The sequence below is a fragment of the Pongo abelii genome, chromosome 2 (genome assembly GCF_028885655.2).
Source record: "Pongo abelii isolate AG06213 chromosome 2, NHGRI_mPonAbe1-v2.0_pri, whole genome shotgun sequence".
NCBI lineage: Eukaryota > Metazoa > Chordata > Mammalia > Primates > Hominidae > Pongo > Pongo abelii.
Window position 1 is genome coordinate 128937477 of NC_085928.1, and position 20927 is coordinate 128958403.

Here is a 20927-nt window from a genome sequence, read left to right on the forward strand (position 1 = left end):
TCAACACAAAATGCAAAATTTAGTGTTCTCGAATTGTCTGGTAATTTTATAATTGGAGTAACTTCTGAAAAGAATGTTACAAATAGATCCCAAAAAACAACTTCCAAATTAGCAGGCACCTTTAAATACTTCAAAAGAGTAAAATTTTAATCAAAATGATTATTAGAAAGAAAGATAATATTTTAGATAAAATTGAATTAAACTAAGCTAAAATTTTTTTGAGTAATTTGTTGTTTACCTTTTAAATACAGTGAGCTAGTTATACCACTTTAGTGCTAATGCTTTAGGCAAATTGCCTAGAGAATTTGCTTGTCCAAATCTTACATTATTCAAAACACAGATCAAATAAAAGCTCTCCTCCCCAGCCACTTTCTGACCTGTTATATTGTTTGATCACTAATCTGACCTGTCGTATTGTTTGATCACATTCTGCCATATATTTAAATTATTTGTGTTCATTCCTTTCCTCAGGATTGTGAACACCTTGAAAGCAGTACTACTGTTTAATTATTTTTCACCAAATGTTCTAACATTGTGCCTCATATATTCTAGATTTCTAAATAAATATTTAAAAACAAATTAAAGGCCGGGCGCAGTGGCTCACACCTGTAGTCTCAGCACTTTGGGAGGCTGAGGCGGGTGGATCACGAGGTCAGGAGATCAAGACCATCCTGGCTAACACGGTGAAACCCCGTCTCTACTGAAAATACAAACAAAATTAGCCAGACCTGGTGGCATGCGCCTGTAGTCCCAGCTACTCTGGAGGCTGAGGCAGGAGAATAACTTGAACCCGGGAGGCAGAGGTTGCAGTGAGCCGAGATCGCGCCACTGCACTCCAGCCTGGGTGACAGAGCGAGACTCCATCTCAAAAAAAAAAAAAAAAAAATTAAGAAACATTTCTGTTTAGCATAGAGGTAATGTAAATTCTCTTAAAAATCTTGATTTTGATAATAAAGTTTTTTTTTCTTTTTAAACCAGATATAATAACCCTGAGAAACTTTTGGAAACAAGATGTGGACGGTGTGGCGAGTGGGCCAATTGTTTTACACTGTGCTGCCGAGCTTTAGGGTTTGAAGCTCGCTATGTTTGGGATTACACAGGTACAGAATGTGGAATGAGCAGAGGGTAGTAGGGCTTTGCAGGCTTACAGGTTTGGGTTTACATTCTGAGTCCATCATTCTCTGTTACTTTTTGGCCTTGTCAGTCTGATCTTCCATTTGCCTTGTGTAAAACAGTAATAATACCAACCTTCCAGGTTTTTTGAAGGGATCACAAGAGTTTTGTAAAACACCTAGCATTGTGCCTGGTGCTTTGCACTATAAATATTCCTTTTTTTCTCCTTTATTTTATTTGTATTGATGCATAATAGATGTACATATTTGGGGGATACTTGTAATAATTTAATGCATTTATATAAATTCTACAGAGCAAATGAGTATTATTGGGATATCAGATCTTAAATATTTGTTGTTATGTTGGAAACATTTGAATTACTCTCTTCTAGCTATTATGAAATATGCAGTAGATTATTGTAAACTGTAAACACCCTATTGATCTATCAAACACTAGGTCTTATTTCTTTTATTAGCAATTTACCGTGGCATTTATAGTGATGCTATTTATATATGGATAAAAACATGTAATAATGTGCCATAGAAATCTTCATTGCTATAGGGATTACTATAAAAAATTTAGTAAACTATAAACTTAAAGCACAGTATACAGAAATAATAAAAGTCATGTGATATTTGTGTTGTCCCTATTTAGAAATGACTTGTGTGGTCTACATGTTAAAAAGTTGTTTTCCTTGTGTTTCCATTTTCTAAAGAATTAAATGAAACCTTCTATTAATAGTGTTCTCTTAAAATCAAATATAAAGCATATATTTACCAGAGATTCTATTAGACTTCCTGCTGGTTCTGGGCCTTAAAGTCCAGAGAGAGAGAGACTGTAGTTTCAAAAGTGTCATTAACTCCTTCATGGTGGTAAACTCAGAATGATATTTTTTATGCTGCTGTTTAATATATCTACCTTCTTAAGAGTTATAGCGCACATTAAGCCTAAAACTGACCACGTTAAAGGAGATTGGAAAAACATTTTTAAGGATTTCAAAGAGACAGAAATTAATACAGGTATTCTAAAATCCTGTGTGCCACAAAATGCACTTATTAACTGAAATTCAGAATATTACGCATTACTTTATGATTCTTAGGAGTTTGTATATAATTATTGGAAGTCATTCTGATTTCATTGTCTTTTTTCCATTGCTCTCTTTTCTCTTACTTGAGTAGACCATGTCTGGACAGAAGTCTATTCTCCTTCTCAGCAGCGGTGGCTGCACTGTGATGCATGTGAAGATGTCTGTGACAAGCCACTCCTTTATGAAATAGGATGGGGCAAGAAGCTTTCCTATGTCATAGCATTTTCAAAAGATGAGGTAGGGCATAAAAGAAAAAAACTTTTTTCCAAAAGTAAAATATATATATATTTTTGACAGTTTTATGAATGTATAATTAATGTACAATAACCTGCATATATTTAAATTGTACAGTTTGATAAGTTTTATTTGTATACACTGAAATCATCATTGCAAATCAGTATTCATTGTATGGATGTGCCATAGTTTACCATTTCACCTGTTGATGGATATTTGGGTAGTTCCCAGTTTTTTTCACGATTTCAAATTAAGCTGCCATGAACATTCAGGCACACAAGTCTTTATATGGGCATATGCTGCCTTTTCTCTTTACTTAATGCCTAGGAGTAGAATGGCTGCATTATATGGTAGACATACATACAACTTTTTAAGAAACCACTAAACTATTTTCCAACGTGATTGTGCCATTTTACATTTTCGCAAGCAGTATGTGAGTTTCCAGTTTCTCCATGTCCTTGCTAACATTTAGTATGATCTGACTTTTTAATTTTATCCCCTTTAATAGGTGTGTAGTGGCATTTCATTATGGTTTTTATTTGTACTTCCCTAATGACAAATAATATTGAGCATCTTTTTATGTGTTTGCTTACCATCCATATGTCCCCTTTGCTTGTTTGTTTTTAATTGGGTATTGTGTTTTCTTACTGTTGGGTTTTGAGAGTTCTTTATGTATTCTTATGTAAGTCCATTATCAGATATGTGCCTTGCAAAGATTTTTCTCCCTGTCTGTAGTTTGTCTTTTCATGCTCTTAATAACTTTTGAAGAGAAGAAACTGGTGTTCAGTTTACCAGTTTGTTGTTTTATGGATTGTGCTTTTTGATGTTATATTTAAGAAATTTTGCCTAGCCCTTGGTCACAATGATTTTCTCTTATGTTTTGTTTTAGAAGTTTTACATTTTTAGTTTTACACTTATGTCTGTGATCCATTTTGAGTTAATTTTTTTATATGATCCAAGGTATGAAGTTTTTTTTTACATATGGGTAATGAATTGTTCTAGCACCATTTATTGAAAAGATTATTTTTTCTCCATTGAATTATCTTTCCATTAGTATCAAAAATCAGTTCTATAATATAAATCTAATACAATAAAAATGGATAAAATTTTTATTTGTTGAATTTTGTGGAATCATCTTTGCAGATAAATTTTAAAAAAGTAATGTTTTGAAATTTTCACTTTTTTATCATAGCATTTCTGGTTAACTATCAACTGTTAGGAATGAATAAGTGACGTATTCTCTTCCGTTTATTTTATAGGCTTTTAGGTTTTATTTTATTTTATTTTATTTTAATTTTTCGAGACAGTCTCACCCTCTTGCCCAGGCTGGAGTGTAGCTGCATGATCCCGGCTCACTGCAACCTCTGCCTCCCAGGTTCAAGTGATTCTCCTGCCTCAGCCTCCTGAGTAACGGGGATTACAAGCACATGCCACCACACCTGGCTAATTTTTTTTGTATTTTTTTTTAGTGGAGATGGGGTTTCACCATGTTGGCCAGGCTGGTCTCAAACTCCTGACCTCAGGTGATCTGCTCACCTCAGCCTCCCAAAGTGCTGAGATTACAAGCATGAGCCACTGCACCAGGCCCCATGACTTTTAAATTTTAAACAAAGGATAGTATTCTAAAAATTGCATTTAAGGCTGGGCATGGTGGCTCATGCTTATAATCCCAGCACTTTGGGAGGCCAAGGTGGGTGGATCACCTGAAGTCAGGAGTTCAAGACCAGCCTGGCCAACATGGTGAAACCCCGTTTCTACTTAAAACAATACAAAAATTAGCCAGGCGTGATGGTGCATGCCTGTAGTCCCAGCTACTCGGGAGGCTGAGATACGAGAATCGCTTGACCCTGGGAAGTGAGACTGCAGTGAGCTGAGATCACGCCACTGCACTCTAGTCTGGACAACAGAGCGAGACTTCGTCTCCAAAAAAATGCATTTAAAAATTACATACATTCTAGGTATTTAGTAAATAAAGGTTGATGGTTGTAATCTTGTTAAGTATTTGTGTTCTGTTATTTGTTTCAGGTAGTTGATGTCACTTGGCGATATTCCTGCAAACATGAAGAGGTGATTGCCAGAAGAACTAAGGTTAAAGAAGCATTACTTCGAGAAACTATTAATGGGCTTAATAAGCAGGTATGGGGTGGCTACCTTTTTTGAAAGAATAGTTGACATTTTTTATGTAATCAAGAATAGCCATTTGTTAGCCTATTGAAATTCTTTAGTAGCATTGTTTTATAAGCAAGAATATTTTAATATTCTTTTTGAATATTAAAGAATAAAAATATTCTTTTTGTTCATTGAAAATTTTGAGGACTCATTTTAAATATTACGAGTTATTTTGGATTAAACTGTCTCATCTCAAAGTTCTATGAAACAAAATTTCAGTGTTGGTAGTACCTGACAAAAAGTGTGTTGTCTTATTTATCAGTGTAACTGTGCCTTGGATATGACACAGACTCATATTTATGTATTATGTATGTACACACACACACACACGTCCATGTGAGGAAATTTCTGAAGCAAGGCACAGGAAGTTATTAACAATGACTCTTCTGAGGAGAGGAACTGGGGTTCCAAGATGAAAGATTCAATTTTTATTTTATACCCCTTTGATAGTATTGAAAATTTTAACTCTATACATGTGGGTTTTTTTCATAAATTAAAAAATAAGCAGTGAATTTTGCTGTAGCAGGCAGTTAGAACAGGGCAGAGCACATTAATCCAATCAGTGATGATGATTCCAGGTGAGGTTTCAGTCTATTTTGAATCTGCTCTTACTCCTAATGTGTAGCCCTTCAGAGATCTCTACCTGAAAACCTGGATTATTTGCTAGATCCCCTTGCAGTAGAAGACTCTGACCCTCAGTTTATTTTTACCCCAGCCCTGTGATTCTGCTAAAAATTCTGCTTTGATTTCCAGCACTTTAGTCACTATTTTGTCCTTGGCTTCTCAGCCTCTTCTCATGCCACTTAATAATTGACAAATGACTGGGAGGGAGAAGAGGTGCAGTATGTGCCCTTCACCTCAATTCTTTTCTTCTCTTGGAATCTTGACTTCTCAAGTTCTGGCTGCCTTTACAGCTTTCTGTTGCATTCAAACAGGTGTTTATATGTGAGTGTTCTGTGTGTGTGTTTCCACTAGCTTTTCTAGCTTTCCTCAGTAAGACATTCTGACACAAGCCAGTCTATCATATCCAGAAACAGAAGTTGCTACCTTCATTATAAATAAATCTAGGACAGTAGAGCTCATGGAGAGTTGGAAATAGGTGTTAAATGATTTCCCAACATAAAATTTATAAAATTATTTAAGTTTTCCACAGTGTCCTTTTTATTTTCTGAATAATATATGTTTGAAAATAAAATTCAATACTTGTTTCAAGACCTTTTAAAATGCAAGTGTTTTAAGTATATTCTTGCTTAGAGATGGACCTATACATTCCCCTAATCTTAACAACTTTTTTAAAAAACATGAATTACAGAGGCAACTGTTTTTGTCAGAAAACAGAAGGAAAGAACTTCTCCAGAGGATAATTGTGGAGCTTGTTGAATTTATATCTCCCAAAACCCCTAAACCTGGAGAACTTGGGGGAAGAATATCTGGGTCAGTGGCTTGGAGAGTAGCCCGAGGTGAAATGGGTCTACAGGTATTTAATTCATTCTAGCATGATGATCCTTTTACTTTCCTGCTTCCTATACTATGCTCTTCCTATACTATCCTCCAACTGCATTGACTATGACCTTTCGGTTAACTTGAGAGTAACTATTTTAAAATGCAAACATTTGAAGAGAACCAGTAATTGATTTACATAGCATAATCGTGTAAGAGTTAGCAAAGCATTTTTAAAATGGGACTTAAAATTTTTTTTACCTTATGTAAATTTTTAGTGCAGTGTAACTTTTACTGAAGAATATACAGGAAAATGCACAAATTATAAATGTACAGCTTAATGAATGTTTACAGATTTAACACCCATGTAATCACCAACCAGAATAAGAAATAGATCACTGGAACCGTAGAAACAAGTGTGAGTTTCTTTCCCCACTGCCTTACACCCTCGAAAGTAATCATTATTCTGGCTTCTAACATCATATATTAGTTTTGCCTGTTATTGTGCTTTATATAAATGGAATCATATAGCACGTACTGTTTTGTATATAGCTTCTTTTGTGCAACTTTGTGTCAGTGAAATACATGTTGCAACATGTATGGTATGTTCTCATTGCTGTATAATTCATTGTATGAATGTAATTTTTCACTGTTGATGGCTATTTGGGTTATTTCTAGTTTTGGCTGATATAAATGGTGCTGCTCTGAACATTTATATTCATGTTTTCAGTGAATATGTTTAGGCATTTTGTTGGATGTATACCTAGGAATGGAATTGCTAGGTAATAGAGTATGAGTATATTCAGCTTTAGTAGATATTGCCAAACAATTTTTCAAAATGGTTATGCCAGCTTATACTCTCAATAGCAGTATATGAAATTTTTCGACATCTTTGTGTACACTTGGTATTGTCTATCTTTTTCATTTTAGCAGTTCTGGTGGCGTATAGTAGTATCGTGATTTTAATTTGCATTTTGGTGATGACTAATTATGTTGAATGCCTGTTCTTTAAACTTTCGGATATCCTCATTCTCTTTTGTGAAGTGCTTATTTAGGTCTTTTAAAATGAGATTCTAATGCATTTAAAAGAATGCTGTTTTACTTTTTTCCTCTCCAGATGAAAACTTTATGGAGTGGAGAAAATACAGAATTTGGGGAATTCAGCTGATGAAAGTGTTTATTTCTTGGTATATGCTTGCATATATCTAATATTGGCTAGAAATTGTTGGTGGCATGATTACTGTTATATTAAAACTTATTTTAAGATACCACATGATTAATCTTCCAAAATTAAATAACAATGGAAATATAATTTCCATAGGTAGGTCCTAAAGGGACTAGGTAAAAATCAGTGTGCTAGCCTTTGTAACAGGCATTAGGACAGTATAATAGACTGTCCTTTGCCCTTAGGGAGCTAAAGTTGAGTCACTGGAGAGCATTTAATAAAATGTTTAGGAAATTTGCAATGAAAAATGCTTGAAAGAAAAATAACTCATCACAATATCAGTATCAAGCAGTTCCAAACAAATTAAAGTTTTATTTATCTACTTTTTCTAAATTTGCCATTGTTACAGTTCATTTCTCTAGTAACAGAATATGTTTTAAAGGAGTGAATTATCACTAATAAATTTTATGTTTGCTTTTTAATTTATCCCATTGTCTGTAGCAGGCAGTTAAAAGTGTTGGTTCAGCCATAGGATTACAAGATCCAAATTCAACAAATAATTCAAATCACTGCCAATGCAGTGTGTTACAAGTATAAATCTAAATACAGCCAGTTAAAAAGAGCTAATTTAATTTGCAGCTGTGTTCAATTTAAAACATGGATATTATTTAGGTCTTCATTTCTTTTTATGCATGGGTGTGCTACCTCTTGCATGGCATGGAAGTTGATTAACTTTAAAAATATGAATTGGGTTGCATACCACATTGTTTTCCCTTTTGAAATTTTTTTTAAGTTTCTTAATTGCTGGAGACCATTTTAGGGCCATGGGTTTAAAAAGAAATCATTTTTTCCTTTAGAAATGGATGTTTGTTTTAAAAGTAAATAGAAAAACATTAATCCTAAATACTTTTGGAATTAATCTTGCAATCAATTGGAAACAGAAGAAACATTGGTGCTATCATTTCCAGAAAGAAAAGTTTTATTTTAATCTTAGAATTAAAATATTTTATAAAATATTAATGTTATTTTGGACTAGAATGCAAAGATTGCCTGGGATTTTAGGTTAAAATACAAGCTTTTTAAATAATTTTACACATGCAGAAGACTGTTTCACGCTATACCTCTCAGCTGCTCTCCTAGCTTAGGGAATTAGGAAAGGACATTGAGGAAATGGTTGAGCACTCAGGATGAGAAAGAATCGAGTATGTGGAGAGTAGAAAGAACAGCATCCTAGACAAAGGAAGCAGCATGTGTCAAAGCCGTGAGGCAAAATGAGCTGGACCTTTTTGAGGAACTAAAGGAAAAGTAATGTGATGTGAGTGTAGAAATGAAAGGGAAGAGTAACAGGAGATCTGGTTGGAGAAGCAAGCAGGGTGAACCATCACATAAGGCCCTGGTAGCCGTGGTAAAGAGCTTGGAGTTTAAGTCACTGAAGTGAGTTAAGCAGGAAAGTGACATATCCTAGTTTATATTTTTTCAAAAATCATTTTCATTGCTATGTGGAGCATGGATAGGAGAGGTAAGAGTTGAAAGCTGGGAGTCAGCTTCAGGAGACAATTGTAGAAGTCCAAGTAGGGGATGTTGGTGGTGGTATAAAAGAATAAAAATTAATGAATTCATTGAATGCAAAATCACAAAAATATAAGTCAGAGCTCATACTTCTTGTTTTTCTCTCTAGTAATGTTTAGAGTTATAATAACATCATACTGATTATATTTAATTTATAAAATAATTTCCAAATTTTCCAATGGCACCAATTTTTTCTTTTAAATTTTGAAGGATTCTCTTACCACTCTGCTTAGTAATTTCTCTTTTTTCTGTTTTACATCTTTCATAATGTTGAAAAACTAATTCTGCTTTCTTTTTAAGAGAAAAGAAACCTCATTTATTCCCTGTGAAAATGAGAAGATTTCTAAACAGCTCCACCTTTGTTATAATATTGTGAAAGATCGTTATGTTCGAGTTTCAAATAACAATGAAACCATTTCTGGATGGGAGAATGGTGTGTGGAAAATGGAATCTATATTCAGAAAAGTTGAAACAGACTGGCACATGGTAACTTAATGCATAAAACCATTTAAAACTTTTGTCATTGTTTAAACAAACATAGATTGGCTTTATTTTTCAGTTGTGTAAAATATGAAAACTGATATATCAAACTTATTTTTAGTAATCCTATAACCTGGAAAAGAAAATTCTGTCCCCAATATGTAATCAAAAGTCCACTAGAAATTCTTGCATTTATATCAAGGAAGTATCTGTTTTCATCAAAGAGGATGAATTTAATTCTTTCATGGGGAAAAATAATCAAATGTATGATCAATCCATGTGACTGATTTTTGCATGACTATATATACATATATATTCTATTTGATACTGTATGTATACATATAGTATATTGTGAATTAATTCCTTCACAGATGTGTATTCATTGCCCATTAAATACAGGCTATTTAGGGAGTATAATAGATTTAGTTCAAAATTTCAGAAAGCTAAACATCTAACAGGCATTCACTTCAAAGAATGTGGATGATTGAGCAGCAATATTGGTTATTTCTTCTCTGTATCTTAAAAAAATAATTAAGTAGAGGTTAGGACTGTAGTAGTTCATTTATACCAAGTTGCATATTATCGTCACATGCTATCAGTAACATATAAGAGGCTTCGCTTTAAAACTGCCTGCTCCTTAGAAACACCAAAATAAACTTAAACCTATTCACATGACCTCAATAGATCTGATCATATTATTGATAGATTTTCATAGGAATTAATTAACTTATAGGAAGCTTTTAAAGTTAATTTACGAAGATACTTGAGTGGGAACTTGTTCACTTGTAAAATATATTGGATAGATTAAAAAAGTGAGTCACATATAAACAGCTGCTAGTGTTTATGAGCATCTGTTACATGCTGTCACTGTACTAGGCATTAATCAAATTACCAAAGACATACAGAGATAAGGTCTCTGCTTTTCTCTTTTTCAATCGTAAGTTTTTGTTCAAAAACTTATCTTGCTACTTAAACATAGAAATACTCCATTTATATCACATTGTCCAATACTAAAAAAGTTGAGGTATTTTTGTATTAATAACTTATAGGATTATTCTAAATTTTGGAATTTTCTTCTTTAGCTAAAGAAATGCATAAAAATAGAGATAAAATTTAAAATTTCAAGATATCTGTAATTAGTTGTGCAGTTGATGAGAGAGGATGAACATCTTCTAGAAGACTATCCTTAGCCTAAGAATTTCTCTGAACAGAGAGCAAGATAGAATAAAAGTGTTTTTTATCCAGTGACTAGTCTATACTTGCTAAAATGGAGAAAAATCGTGTGTTTCCTCCTAACCAGCAATGTTAGTAAAGTAGTAATGATGGGGAAAATAGTGATGTGTTACAGAAGATGTGATATGCCAAGAAACAGAACTACTGTGTGGAGTATTTCTTCTTTGTCTTATACACTCATTTGTTCATCAGCAAACTTGTACTGTTGTGCCAGGCATTATTCTCAGCTATGTGAACAAAAAGATGATTCCTGACCTCACGATCTAAAAGGGGAAGCCAGAGCATAAACTGCCATCTTAACCATGATGCAGAGTGCTATAATAAGGATATCAACACATTGCTATGGAAACAGTGAGGTGGGAGTAATTAGCTTTGGCTGTAGGAGTTGGGCAAAGCTCCACTGAGCAGACGACATTTGAGCTGGACGCTCAAGGTTGAGTAGGTGTTCATCAGGCAAGGAAACAAAAAAAAAGGCATGGAGTACGTGGCATGTTTCAAGATCTCCAAATAGAACATTTTAGCCAGAGAAGTGGTATAGTATGAGAAAGATTTAAATAATGTAAATGATAGACAAAGGCCATTAAATAGAAAACACACCCCTATTCAAGTAAAGCTTATGCCTTGATATACTTTCATGAAGGGTACCATTTTTTTTAAGTTGAATGAATTTCTTTCTAGCTACATATATTTAGTATCAAATGAAGAAAAATACTAGAATCTTTACTTGTAGAGTGATAATTCGGAAGTAACAATTGTCATTATAACTTGGGTATTCCATCTAAATCAGTATTTCTGGTTCTGTACTAGCACGCCCCCAATTAGGGATTTTCTACCTCTGTTGAATAGTAAACCTATTTCTCACCACACTTTTTCTCAGTAATCTCCAACCAGGTATCATGACAGATCACATGCAGCCTGCTTTCAGAGTTTTAGAACAGATTCTTTACCTTTCAAAGAGGTGTCCTCCCAGGAGCACAAAGATTAAAATTTGCTATTTAGCAAGTAACATTGTTCAATAATGTCTGAATTGAAAAGAATATAAAAACTAAATCAAGAAGACCAGTACGCTTTTTGGGAGGCAAGTGATAACACCTTAATAAAAGCAGTATTAATAGCTTCCTAACTAATCTCCATCTGTCCTAATCCTTTCAAAGCTGTGATCCATGCTATCGCTAAAGAAACATTTACAAAAACTTAATCCTTAACTGAGTGCTTTTAGAGTAAGACATAGCTCCACGTCTTTTCCACATCTGGTCCTTGCCTTCTTCTCTGGCTTTGCCTTGCACTGTGCTACCGCTTGCTCTCTGCATTGCAGATATATTGCCCCTTCTCCCTTCTTCACAGAACCTCCTGTACTTCTCTTTTTTGATTAATTTATTCTTAACCTTACCACTTGGCCCAAGCCTCACTCCCTCAGGTCCCAGCAAATTGAATCCATTTCCCTCTTTATAGATTCATTGTACCATATACCTCTCTTTCATGACATGTATTCAACAAATAGATATGAAAATAAATTATTTGTCTCTTTCTCTAATAATGTTTACATTAGATTGTAAATAATTTTCAGGGGGAGACCTTGTCTTTTTCTACTCACTTTTGTACTCTCAGTATTCATATATCTGGCATAGTACGCGATACGTAGTAAGTGTTTAGTAGACTGGTGAATGTAAAAATGTATGTGGCTTAAATTCTGCATCAGCCTAGGGCTATGTAGAGCACTGTAAAAACTTCACTTTGTTGAGTGTCCTTTGGATGGTCTTAGATACTTTTTGGTTTTGATGAGTTTTATCCCTCTCTTTGTCACTACAGTCATTTTAGCATTTTGGTGGGGGGGATGGGCGGCGGGTGCATGGCATTATGTCAATAATTCATTCAGCACTCAGCAAATATGCACATTGTCAAATATTGTGCTTGGCAGTCAGATGTAATGGTGAATTAAGAGGCAAGCCTCAAGGTGCATATCAGCTGGTAAAGTGAAAGACATGTGGGTCAACTGTTTAGATTAATGGGGTAAATGGTAGAAGAGTATGTGTTTGTTTATGATACTGAGAGAAAAGACAGAAACAAGAGCCACTAACACCCTGAATCTGAGTGAAAAAAACCTCATACTCCAAGTATTTTGTTTTGTTTTGTTTTGTTTTGTTTTGTTCACTCTACAAGTATTTTGTTTTGTTTTTTTCTGTTCTCTCTACAACAATCAACTCAGACTTCTGACCAAATACGTGGAGGGGTGGGTTCCCCCAAATAAGCAAGCAAGCAATTCTGCAGCAGGACCAGCTGAGTGACCTCTAATCCAATCAATTCTAACATGACCTTCCTGGAGATAACATTAGATCCCAAATGTTGCGGGCTTAGTCCCCAAGACTGTCCCCTCCCCACTTCAGATGCCAATCACAAGCTCCAGTTTGTTTTACCTGTGCTTCTGACCAACTGGCTATAAATCAGGTTCCTATGACTCTCTCCTTGGAGTCAATTAATTTGCTAGAGTGACTCATAGAACTCAGGGAAACACGTTTACAGGTTTATTATAAAGAATATTACAAAGGATGCAGATGAAGAGATGCACAGGGCAAGGTATAGGAAGGCACATGGAGCCCCTCTGCCCTCCCCGGGTGCGCCACCCTCCAGGAACCTCCATGTGATCAGCTCTCCAGAAGTTCTCCAAACCCTGTCCTCATAGGCCTTTTATGGAGACTTCATTGGTTTTTCATAACCATGACAACAATGTAGAAATATGATTGGACAAAAAGGGTGTGATCTGATACTAATAGCCTGACAAAACCCAGCAAAGCCTGTCTGTTCAGATTCTTCTTGGTCTCTCTGTGCAGCATTTCTACCTCCAGGGTATGGAACAGGACAATTTCTGAAATAGGGGTTTTATGACCCACAGTCAGACAAGGTAGGTCAGATAAATTATTTATGGTCAGCTCCAAGAAAGCAAGTTGTGGGGAGATTAGAGTATATTTTTAGTTTCCATGGCCTGCCTTAGAAATAATAAAGGCTATGGGAGTTATGAGCCAGGAACCATGAATGAAAATCTGGAGAGAGATATACACATATCATAATATCACACTGAGTCAGAGAAGGCCTTGCAGAAGAAGTAATATCTGAGTTGGCTTTTGGAGAGGAGGAAGAGGGAGAGTTTCTTAGTATGAGGACAGGATATGGAAGGGGAGGTTGTTTGGGGACATGAGTAATAGTGTCTTCAAAAGCACTGAGGTGAGAGACATCTGGTATATTCAGGAAAGTGTGAGAAGTAGAGAATATGGAGGAGAATAGTGAGAAATGAGACTAGAGAGGTAAATAATTGTCAGGTCCCAGAGACTTTAATTACCCTGCAATTATGTAATAGGAAACCATGAAAGTTTCCTATTACAAATGAAGTAAATTGGAAGTATACGTGGAAATCTTAAAAATTCTATCCAAATTCTACAAATGGAATAAATTGGAAGTATACACAGAAGTATTTAAATACAGTGGGAACTAGGAGTGGATTCATGTTTGATTTTCAAGATAAAATGGAATAATCAAAAACAAGACTCATTGCAAGTACCGGTTTACCAGCAACAATTTAAGATCCCTTGAAATACAACTGCTTTGCTGGGTATCTGTGGGAATGACGGACTTCAGGGTGCCTGCTGTATGGTGGACTGAACTTGAGTGAATCTTAGCAACCTAAGTAGAACAATAATTTTAAGAGTGTATTAAAGAAGAGCTTCAAACAATGTAGTACAAACTGAACCTCTAGGGAGCCATAGCAGCCTGACATGTAGTAATCAAAAAATCTTTGAGCAAAATCTTCTGTAGAATATTAGTTACATAAAGCCAACATGCAAATTGTTCTCAGTCCGAAAATAGTGGTTACAGCCACAACCTAAAGACAAGTTCTATTTTTATACATTGTGAGTAGTATGGCTTATGCCTAAACAGACACAGAGGTCTTGTTCTCACGCAAAGGTTGTATATGCCCATATGTGCTTACAGACATCAACAAGGAGCAAGGATGGGTCACTGGTGGGAGGAGGGGTTGGGTGGTATATATAGAATACAGGAGAAAACCTCCATGATTTCTGACTTTACTAGCACTCCTGCTAAAGTAGGATAGCAACACTCACCTTTTAGAGACCTACAAATTACAAAACCGAGCTTATAGAATGCACACAATAAATTTAAAAAAATTTTTTTAAAGCCAACAGGCAAAAATATGTCTATCAAATAACTCACGATGTTAGGAACAATCAACAGTTGTAAAAAAAAATTTTTTTTTCTCACTACACAAGTGAATGTTTGCTTTTTTTTTTTCCTTTTAAATAAATTATAGTTACTGATTGTGTTCGTATTATACATAGATAGGACCAGAGTTGGAGGTTTTTTATAAATTCTATTGTTTTGGTACATTTTAGTTTACCAAACTGAGTACACATATTCTTGGTAACTTTCTACCACCTCTAAAAATGAGTCTTTGACAGAATATATTGTGCAAAAAAAGATGATAGGAATTTTCTGTATAAATAGGGTGTTTTATCTCCATATACTGTTTCTTTAACATAAGAGACCTTTTTTATTTTGCTCATAGTATGTTTGAATGTTTAAACATTTAAGTATTAAATCATGAACTCTATCTTATTCTTTAACTTTCTAGAGTCTTAAAAGCTGATGGTGCCTTTAGGACTGAAAATTTTAAGGCTTTAATAAATGCTGTCAGGCATGTTCAACAGCTACTATAAACCTTCTCTTAAACAGTTAAAACCACAGTTCTGACCCAGACCCACACAATATAATTAAGGCAGTTATTGGAGTAAGCTAGATTTGAAGTTAACCTAATTTCAGCCTATCATATTTTATACCCACACTTTTGAGGGACATTTGAATCTAGTGAGCTCTGAAAATATACAAGATATAGAAGTGCATATTGAGACATAAATTTGAGTATATCTGTTAATATTTATGTCTTAAGATTACTTTCCTCAAGTCTTTTAGTTCTTTTAATTCACCTTTCTTCCAGTAACCTCTCTGTTTGGCTCTTCTTTCCCAGATATCCCACTTTGCTAGCCATTCCTTTAAAGGAGCAGTTAACCTGTGTGTAACCCAGATGCCTAATAGTTTAGGATGGGTGAAACTAATGACTCCCGGGGAACACTGGTGGAGTCCTGAGTCCCACATCCTCCTTACAAACAGCTGTAAGAGGAGCATGCAGTAGGAACATACATGAACACCAGAGGATGTTATAGTGACGTCCGAACTTGAGTGGAGCAATTGACAGTTCCACATCTAGGTTTGTCAACAACAGACAACAGTTAGATATGTAGATATACATATCTACTCTGAGTAGTTTCAGATCATTTTCTTTGGAGAGTGATTGTTTAGTTGTTATATAATCTCTAACTCACTGATTCTAAAAATTTTCAGATTAAGTTAATGGGCATACCTGGAAGAAAAATAGCTATAGGTTGGTTGTCAAATAGATGGTGATTAGAATACTATCGGTGATTGATTTTTTTACTTAATGTGAGTAAAGAGCAGAATACAGAATAGTACATGTAATAGGATATTCCATGGCAGATGTGTTTTATATGGTACTTTCAACTATTTGCCCCTGAGCTAGAGGATGAGTTAGATGTTTCTAAAAAGATAAGTCTAACATGAATATATATATATATTTGTATACAGATCTTTAATACTTAATATTTACTAAATGTTTTTATTTTTATTTTTTTTTTTTAGACAGAGTCTCGCTCTGTCACCCAGGCTGGAGTTCAGTGGCACCATCTCGCTCACTGCAACCTCTGCCTCCCTAGTTCAAGCAATATGCATGTATCAGCCTCCCGAGTAGCTGGGATTACAGGTGTGCACTAACATGCCCGGCTAATTTTTGTATTTTTAGTAGAGACAGGGTTCCACCATGTTGGCTAGGCTGGTCTTGAACTCCTAACCTCAAGTGATCCGACTGCCTCAGCTTCCCAAAGTGCTGGGATTACCGGTGTGAGTGACCGCTCCCGGCGCTAAATACTTTTATGAATCCAGAAACTGTGCCCCCAGAGAGCTTATGATTTGATGAAGGTAGGTCAGAGTATGGGCAGTATAAAGGAGTATAGTATAAAAAAATAAATAGGAGCATTGACAATTCAAGGTGGGATGAAATTGTGGAGGATTTTTTCCTTTTTTTTTTTTTTTTTTTTTTTTGAGATGGAGTCTCGCTCTGTCGCCCAGGCTGGAGTGCAATGGTGCAATCTTGGCTCACTGCAAGCTCCGCCTCCTGGGTTCACACCATTCTCCTGCCTCAGCCTCCCGAGTAGCTGGGACTACAGGCGCCTGCCACCACACCCAGCTAATATTCTGTATTTTTAGTAGAGACAGGGTTTCACTGTGTTAGGATGGTCTCGATCTCCTGACCTCGTGATCCACCTGCCTCAGCCTCCCAAAGTGCTGGGAGGCGTGAGCCACCGCACCCAGCCTCATTGTGGAGGATTTTTAAAGCTAATAGATTAGACTTAATGTAAGAACCAAGTACTTGCTGTACATTTCAGACCAGGCAGATGATATAAAGAGAGTGGGATTTTAAAACATTAATTTGATCAGAGCCAGGCATGGTAGCTCACACCTACAATCTCAGCAACTCAGGAGACTGAGGCAGGCGTTCAAGACCAGCCTGGGCAACATAGTGAGACCCTGCCCCCCAAAAAAATTTTTTAATTAGCCAGGCATGGTAGTTGGAGGCTGAGACAACAGGGTCATTTGAACCCAGTAGTTCAAGGTTGCAGTGAGCTATGATCGCACCACTGCATTCCAGCCTGGGTGACAGAGTGAGACCCTGTGTCTAAAATAATAACTTGAAAATAAAAATATGATCAGAGCAATTGGAATTGCACAACAGTAGTCAATTGCATTAAGATGAGTGTAAAGTCCAAACTGTAGTAGTAAGTGCAGTATTAGTGAGAAAGGGGTTTCTTTCCAAGAATTATTTCAAACAAATACATAGAATTTTGTGGAAATTCAGACGTAAGGGATGAACGACTGAAGAATCAGAGTCTTAAAGAGTTTGAGCGTGGTTGAATAGAGTGACCTGTGAAAGACCAAGGCTGTGGATGTCAGTTTTCATGGCAATGTTTTGAGGAGTGTAGATAAAAGTATGAGAGGGGATGAGCTGGAAGCAGCCAGTAGGCTTAGATGCCTTAAATAGTATACATTTAATGTGCTAAAGGGCGTTGATGAAGGAACAGAGAGCATGCTATTTAGAGAAGTGAGCATGGATATCACCTTTTAAACCATTAGTTAGCAATGGCTCAGGTATTTTCTCGATTTAGAGACTATAGCATACCATGTCACACTAGGAAAGCGTATATGAAAATCCAGACTTATAAAAATTAAGGAGTAGTTGCATTTAAAAGGATTCTTCATTTTCAGCAGGATTAGTCATAAAACTCATTTTAAAGAGTTGAACTTCTTAATATAAAAGAATATGATTTACCAAAATTTGGTTAGTATGCAGTCCTTTAGAATTGCACTTTTTGGGGACATCTGCATTCAAATAATACCTGTCTTCTAGGGTAAAAGATGCCATGGGAAAAATTGCCAAAAAAAAATGTTAGCAGTAAGAACCTTTTCAACAGGGAAAAGTTAGTTTTTAAATAACCACTTGTACATACTACCCTGTGACAGTAATATTCTTCACGAAGTTTGTTTTCTATACTATTTCATTTTTTCTGACAGTTCCTTTCTCCCCATCCCTACTCCTTATAGGTATATTTGGCACGAAAGGAAGGATCATCTTTTGCTTATATTTCCTGGAAGTTTGAGTGTGGGTCTGTTGGCCTAAAAGTAGATAGCATTTCTATTAGAACAAGTAGTCAAACTTTTCAGACTGGAACAATAGAATGGAAATTGCGATCTGATACAGCACGAGTAGAACTGACAGGCGGTAAGCATTTGCCTGGAGAATTAATCACAAAATATATATTTACCACTCTGAAGACCAATTGTACTTATTTGAGATGTAGCTCTTTTTTGTACTTAAGAGTTACTGATACTATTTCAGTTAAAAAAAAAATTTAATAAAACCTGTGTCATCCCATTGTAACAGAAAGGCTGATGTTTTCTGTTGTGAAATACAAATGCAAGGAAAAAATCATTTCTTTGTTTCAAAGGATGCATTTCTTCCATAAAGAATAATTTGTATTTATTTTTAAGGGTTTATTTTAACTTATACATCAGCCTATATAAAATACATTTCAAAATGATCTGTGCTCTTTAAATTACCAAAAGCAAAATGTTAATTTTTTTTCCCCTCTAACAGATAACAGTCTTCACTCCTATGCTGATTTTTCTGGTGCCACTGAAGTTATTTTGGAAGCAGAATTAAGCAGAGGAGATGGTGATGTCGCTTGGCAACACACCCAGCTGTTTAGACAAAGCTTAAATGACCATGAAGAAGATTGTTTGGAGATAATTATAAAATTCAGTGACCTTTGAGAACCTGAACATTATAGAAAAGCTGGCAATAATCAAGGACTTACTAAAGTAGTCTGTTGGTTCAGTGCATGCTTAGTTGGCAGTTACCACCCTGTGCTAGCATATTTCTTTTGCTAGCTATCCATCATGTAACCCTTATGAAAATTATCTTTATATGTGGACTATAATAAAATATTGAATTAAAAACTTTCTTCCATATGTGACTATAATTTGGAGTAAAGTCTTGTTGACTCAATATGGGATTTTAATCTAAAAACTGTTAAGTATAGTTTTAAAAGTTAAATAATGATATTCATGATTAAATGCTATTCATGATTATGATAAAATCTTGGGCTTATGATAGTAATTTGACATTTTCTGATCAGCCATTCATTTCTTCAGAAGTGGTTGAATTAGATTCTCCTAATATTTTTAATTTTTAATTAATGTGAAAGTACAGTATCTCATAAATTATATAATGCATGAAAATTTATATGATTATAAATATTCAGGCATTTAAGAAATAAAATGAATTATTTTGCCTTACATCTTTTTAGTGGTTATTTTGGCTAAATAAAAATCTTTTTTCTAAACATTGAAAAATACTTGAATAGATATGAGTTATGAAAACATTTAACATTGACAACATAAACTAGGATACATTTTAAATTCCATAATACGTGGACATTTTGAAAATGCCTAACCTTTGAGTTATATTTTTATCTACCTCATTGAATAAAATATTCTTGATTTTGAAACTATGTAACTATATTATACAGTATCTATATATTGTATCAAGAGGTTTTGTGTATATTCTCTATAACCTCTCAAATTAAGTTTAGTGAACATTTATTAAGCATTTATGTACAAAGCATTGTGATAGCACTGTGGAGGAAGCAGTGGTGAAAAAGACATAGCCCCAAGCCTCCAGATTCCTTTGTGATATTCTGCAAAGTGAGTTCTCAACTCTTTATACAATAAAAAGACATACTCAAGAGTCTCACCCTGTGCCACTCAATAGAACATGACATGTATTATAAAATATATAATAAAATCCTGAAACAAAGGTCTTATATTTATTCCTTTTTTTCTTTTGAGAGATGAGATCTTGCTATGTTGCCTAAGCTGCTTGGAACTCCTGGGCTTAAGCGACCCTCTCACCTCAGCCTTCCAAGTAGCTGGGACTATAGGCATGAGCCATTGCTCCCAGCTAATATTTGCTTTATAATTGCAGTAAAACTCTGTTGAGAATCATTTTTTGCTAAAAAGTTATATTTCAAAAGAAGTAGTTTATGCATCTGAAATTATTAATATGTCTTGAATATAAGAAAGTTTTCTGGAACTCTCAGACTCGAAATTTTAACCTATAGTGGCCAAGTACTTAAGATTGGAAGAACTTGACACTTACCTGTCTTGTGGTGTCTGCTATTGGCACAGTGAGTATTTTGATGATCATATGGGCTAATCCTGTTAACCAGCATGAAAAAACCTAGAACTTTTCAAGCAGTTTTATAAAGATGGTAATAGAATGTAGGAACTCAACTGAATGGATGCATTCTAACTTTTACTGTGGCTTTAAGCAGAAAAAATTATTCGAGTTCAAATGTTTTATGTTGTTACAGAGTTGAACTGTCAAAAAGAAAAGGTAGTTGCACCCTTTTTTTTGGAATACTTTTCAATATATATACATATTTTTCATTTTACTTTAAGTTCTGGGATACAAGTGCAGAACGTATAGGTTTGTTACATAGGTATATGTGTGCCATGGTGATTTGCTGCACCTATCAACCCGTCATCTAGGTTTTAAGCCCTGCATACATAAGCTGTTTGTCCCAATGCTCTCCCTCCCCTTGTACCCCACCCCCCGCCTGGCCCCAGTGTGTGTTGTTCCCTTCCCTGTGTCTGTGTGTTCTCAGTGTTCAACTCCCGCTTATGAGTGAGAACACGCAGTGTTTCGTTTTCTGTTCCTGTGTTTGCTAAGGATGATGG

At 35.2% G+C, this 20927-nt stretch overlaps 1 protein-coding gene across 4 annotated transcripts in view; it reads left to right on the top strand.

Annotated features, from left to right (window-relative positions):
- The window catches only part of NGLY1 (N-glycanase 1), a 64387-nt gene extending 45242 nt beyond the window's left edge, over nucleotides 1–19145 (top strand). For 2 of the 4 annotated variants that reach the window (XM_024244703.3, XM_024244701.3), the window contains exons 6-12: nucleotides 979–1100; nucleotides 2292–2437; nucleotides 4460–4570; nucleotides 5916–6080; nucleotides 9078–9263; nucleotides 18231–18408; nucleotides 18784–19145. In XM_024244703.3, the coding sequence (XP_024100471.2) occupies nucleotides 979–1100; nucleotides 2292–2437; nucleotides 4460–4570; nucleotides 5916–6080; nucleotides 9078–9263; nucleotides 18231–18408; nucleotides 18784–18959 (1084 nt within the window). In that variant the 3' untranslated portion in view covers nucleotides 18960–19145. The remainder of the gene's footprint in view (nucleotides 1–978; nucleotides 1101–2291; nucleotides 2438–4459; nucleotides 4571–5915; nucleotides 6081–9077; nucleotides 9264–18230; nucleotides 18409–18783) is intronic. The other 2 variants (XM_054552497.2, XM_024244705.2) reach the window with 2 other exon arrangements.
- The last annotated feature ends 1782 nt before the right edge of the window (nucleotides 19146–20927 follow it).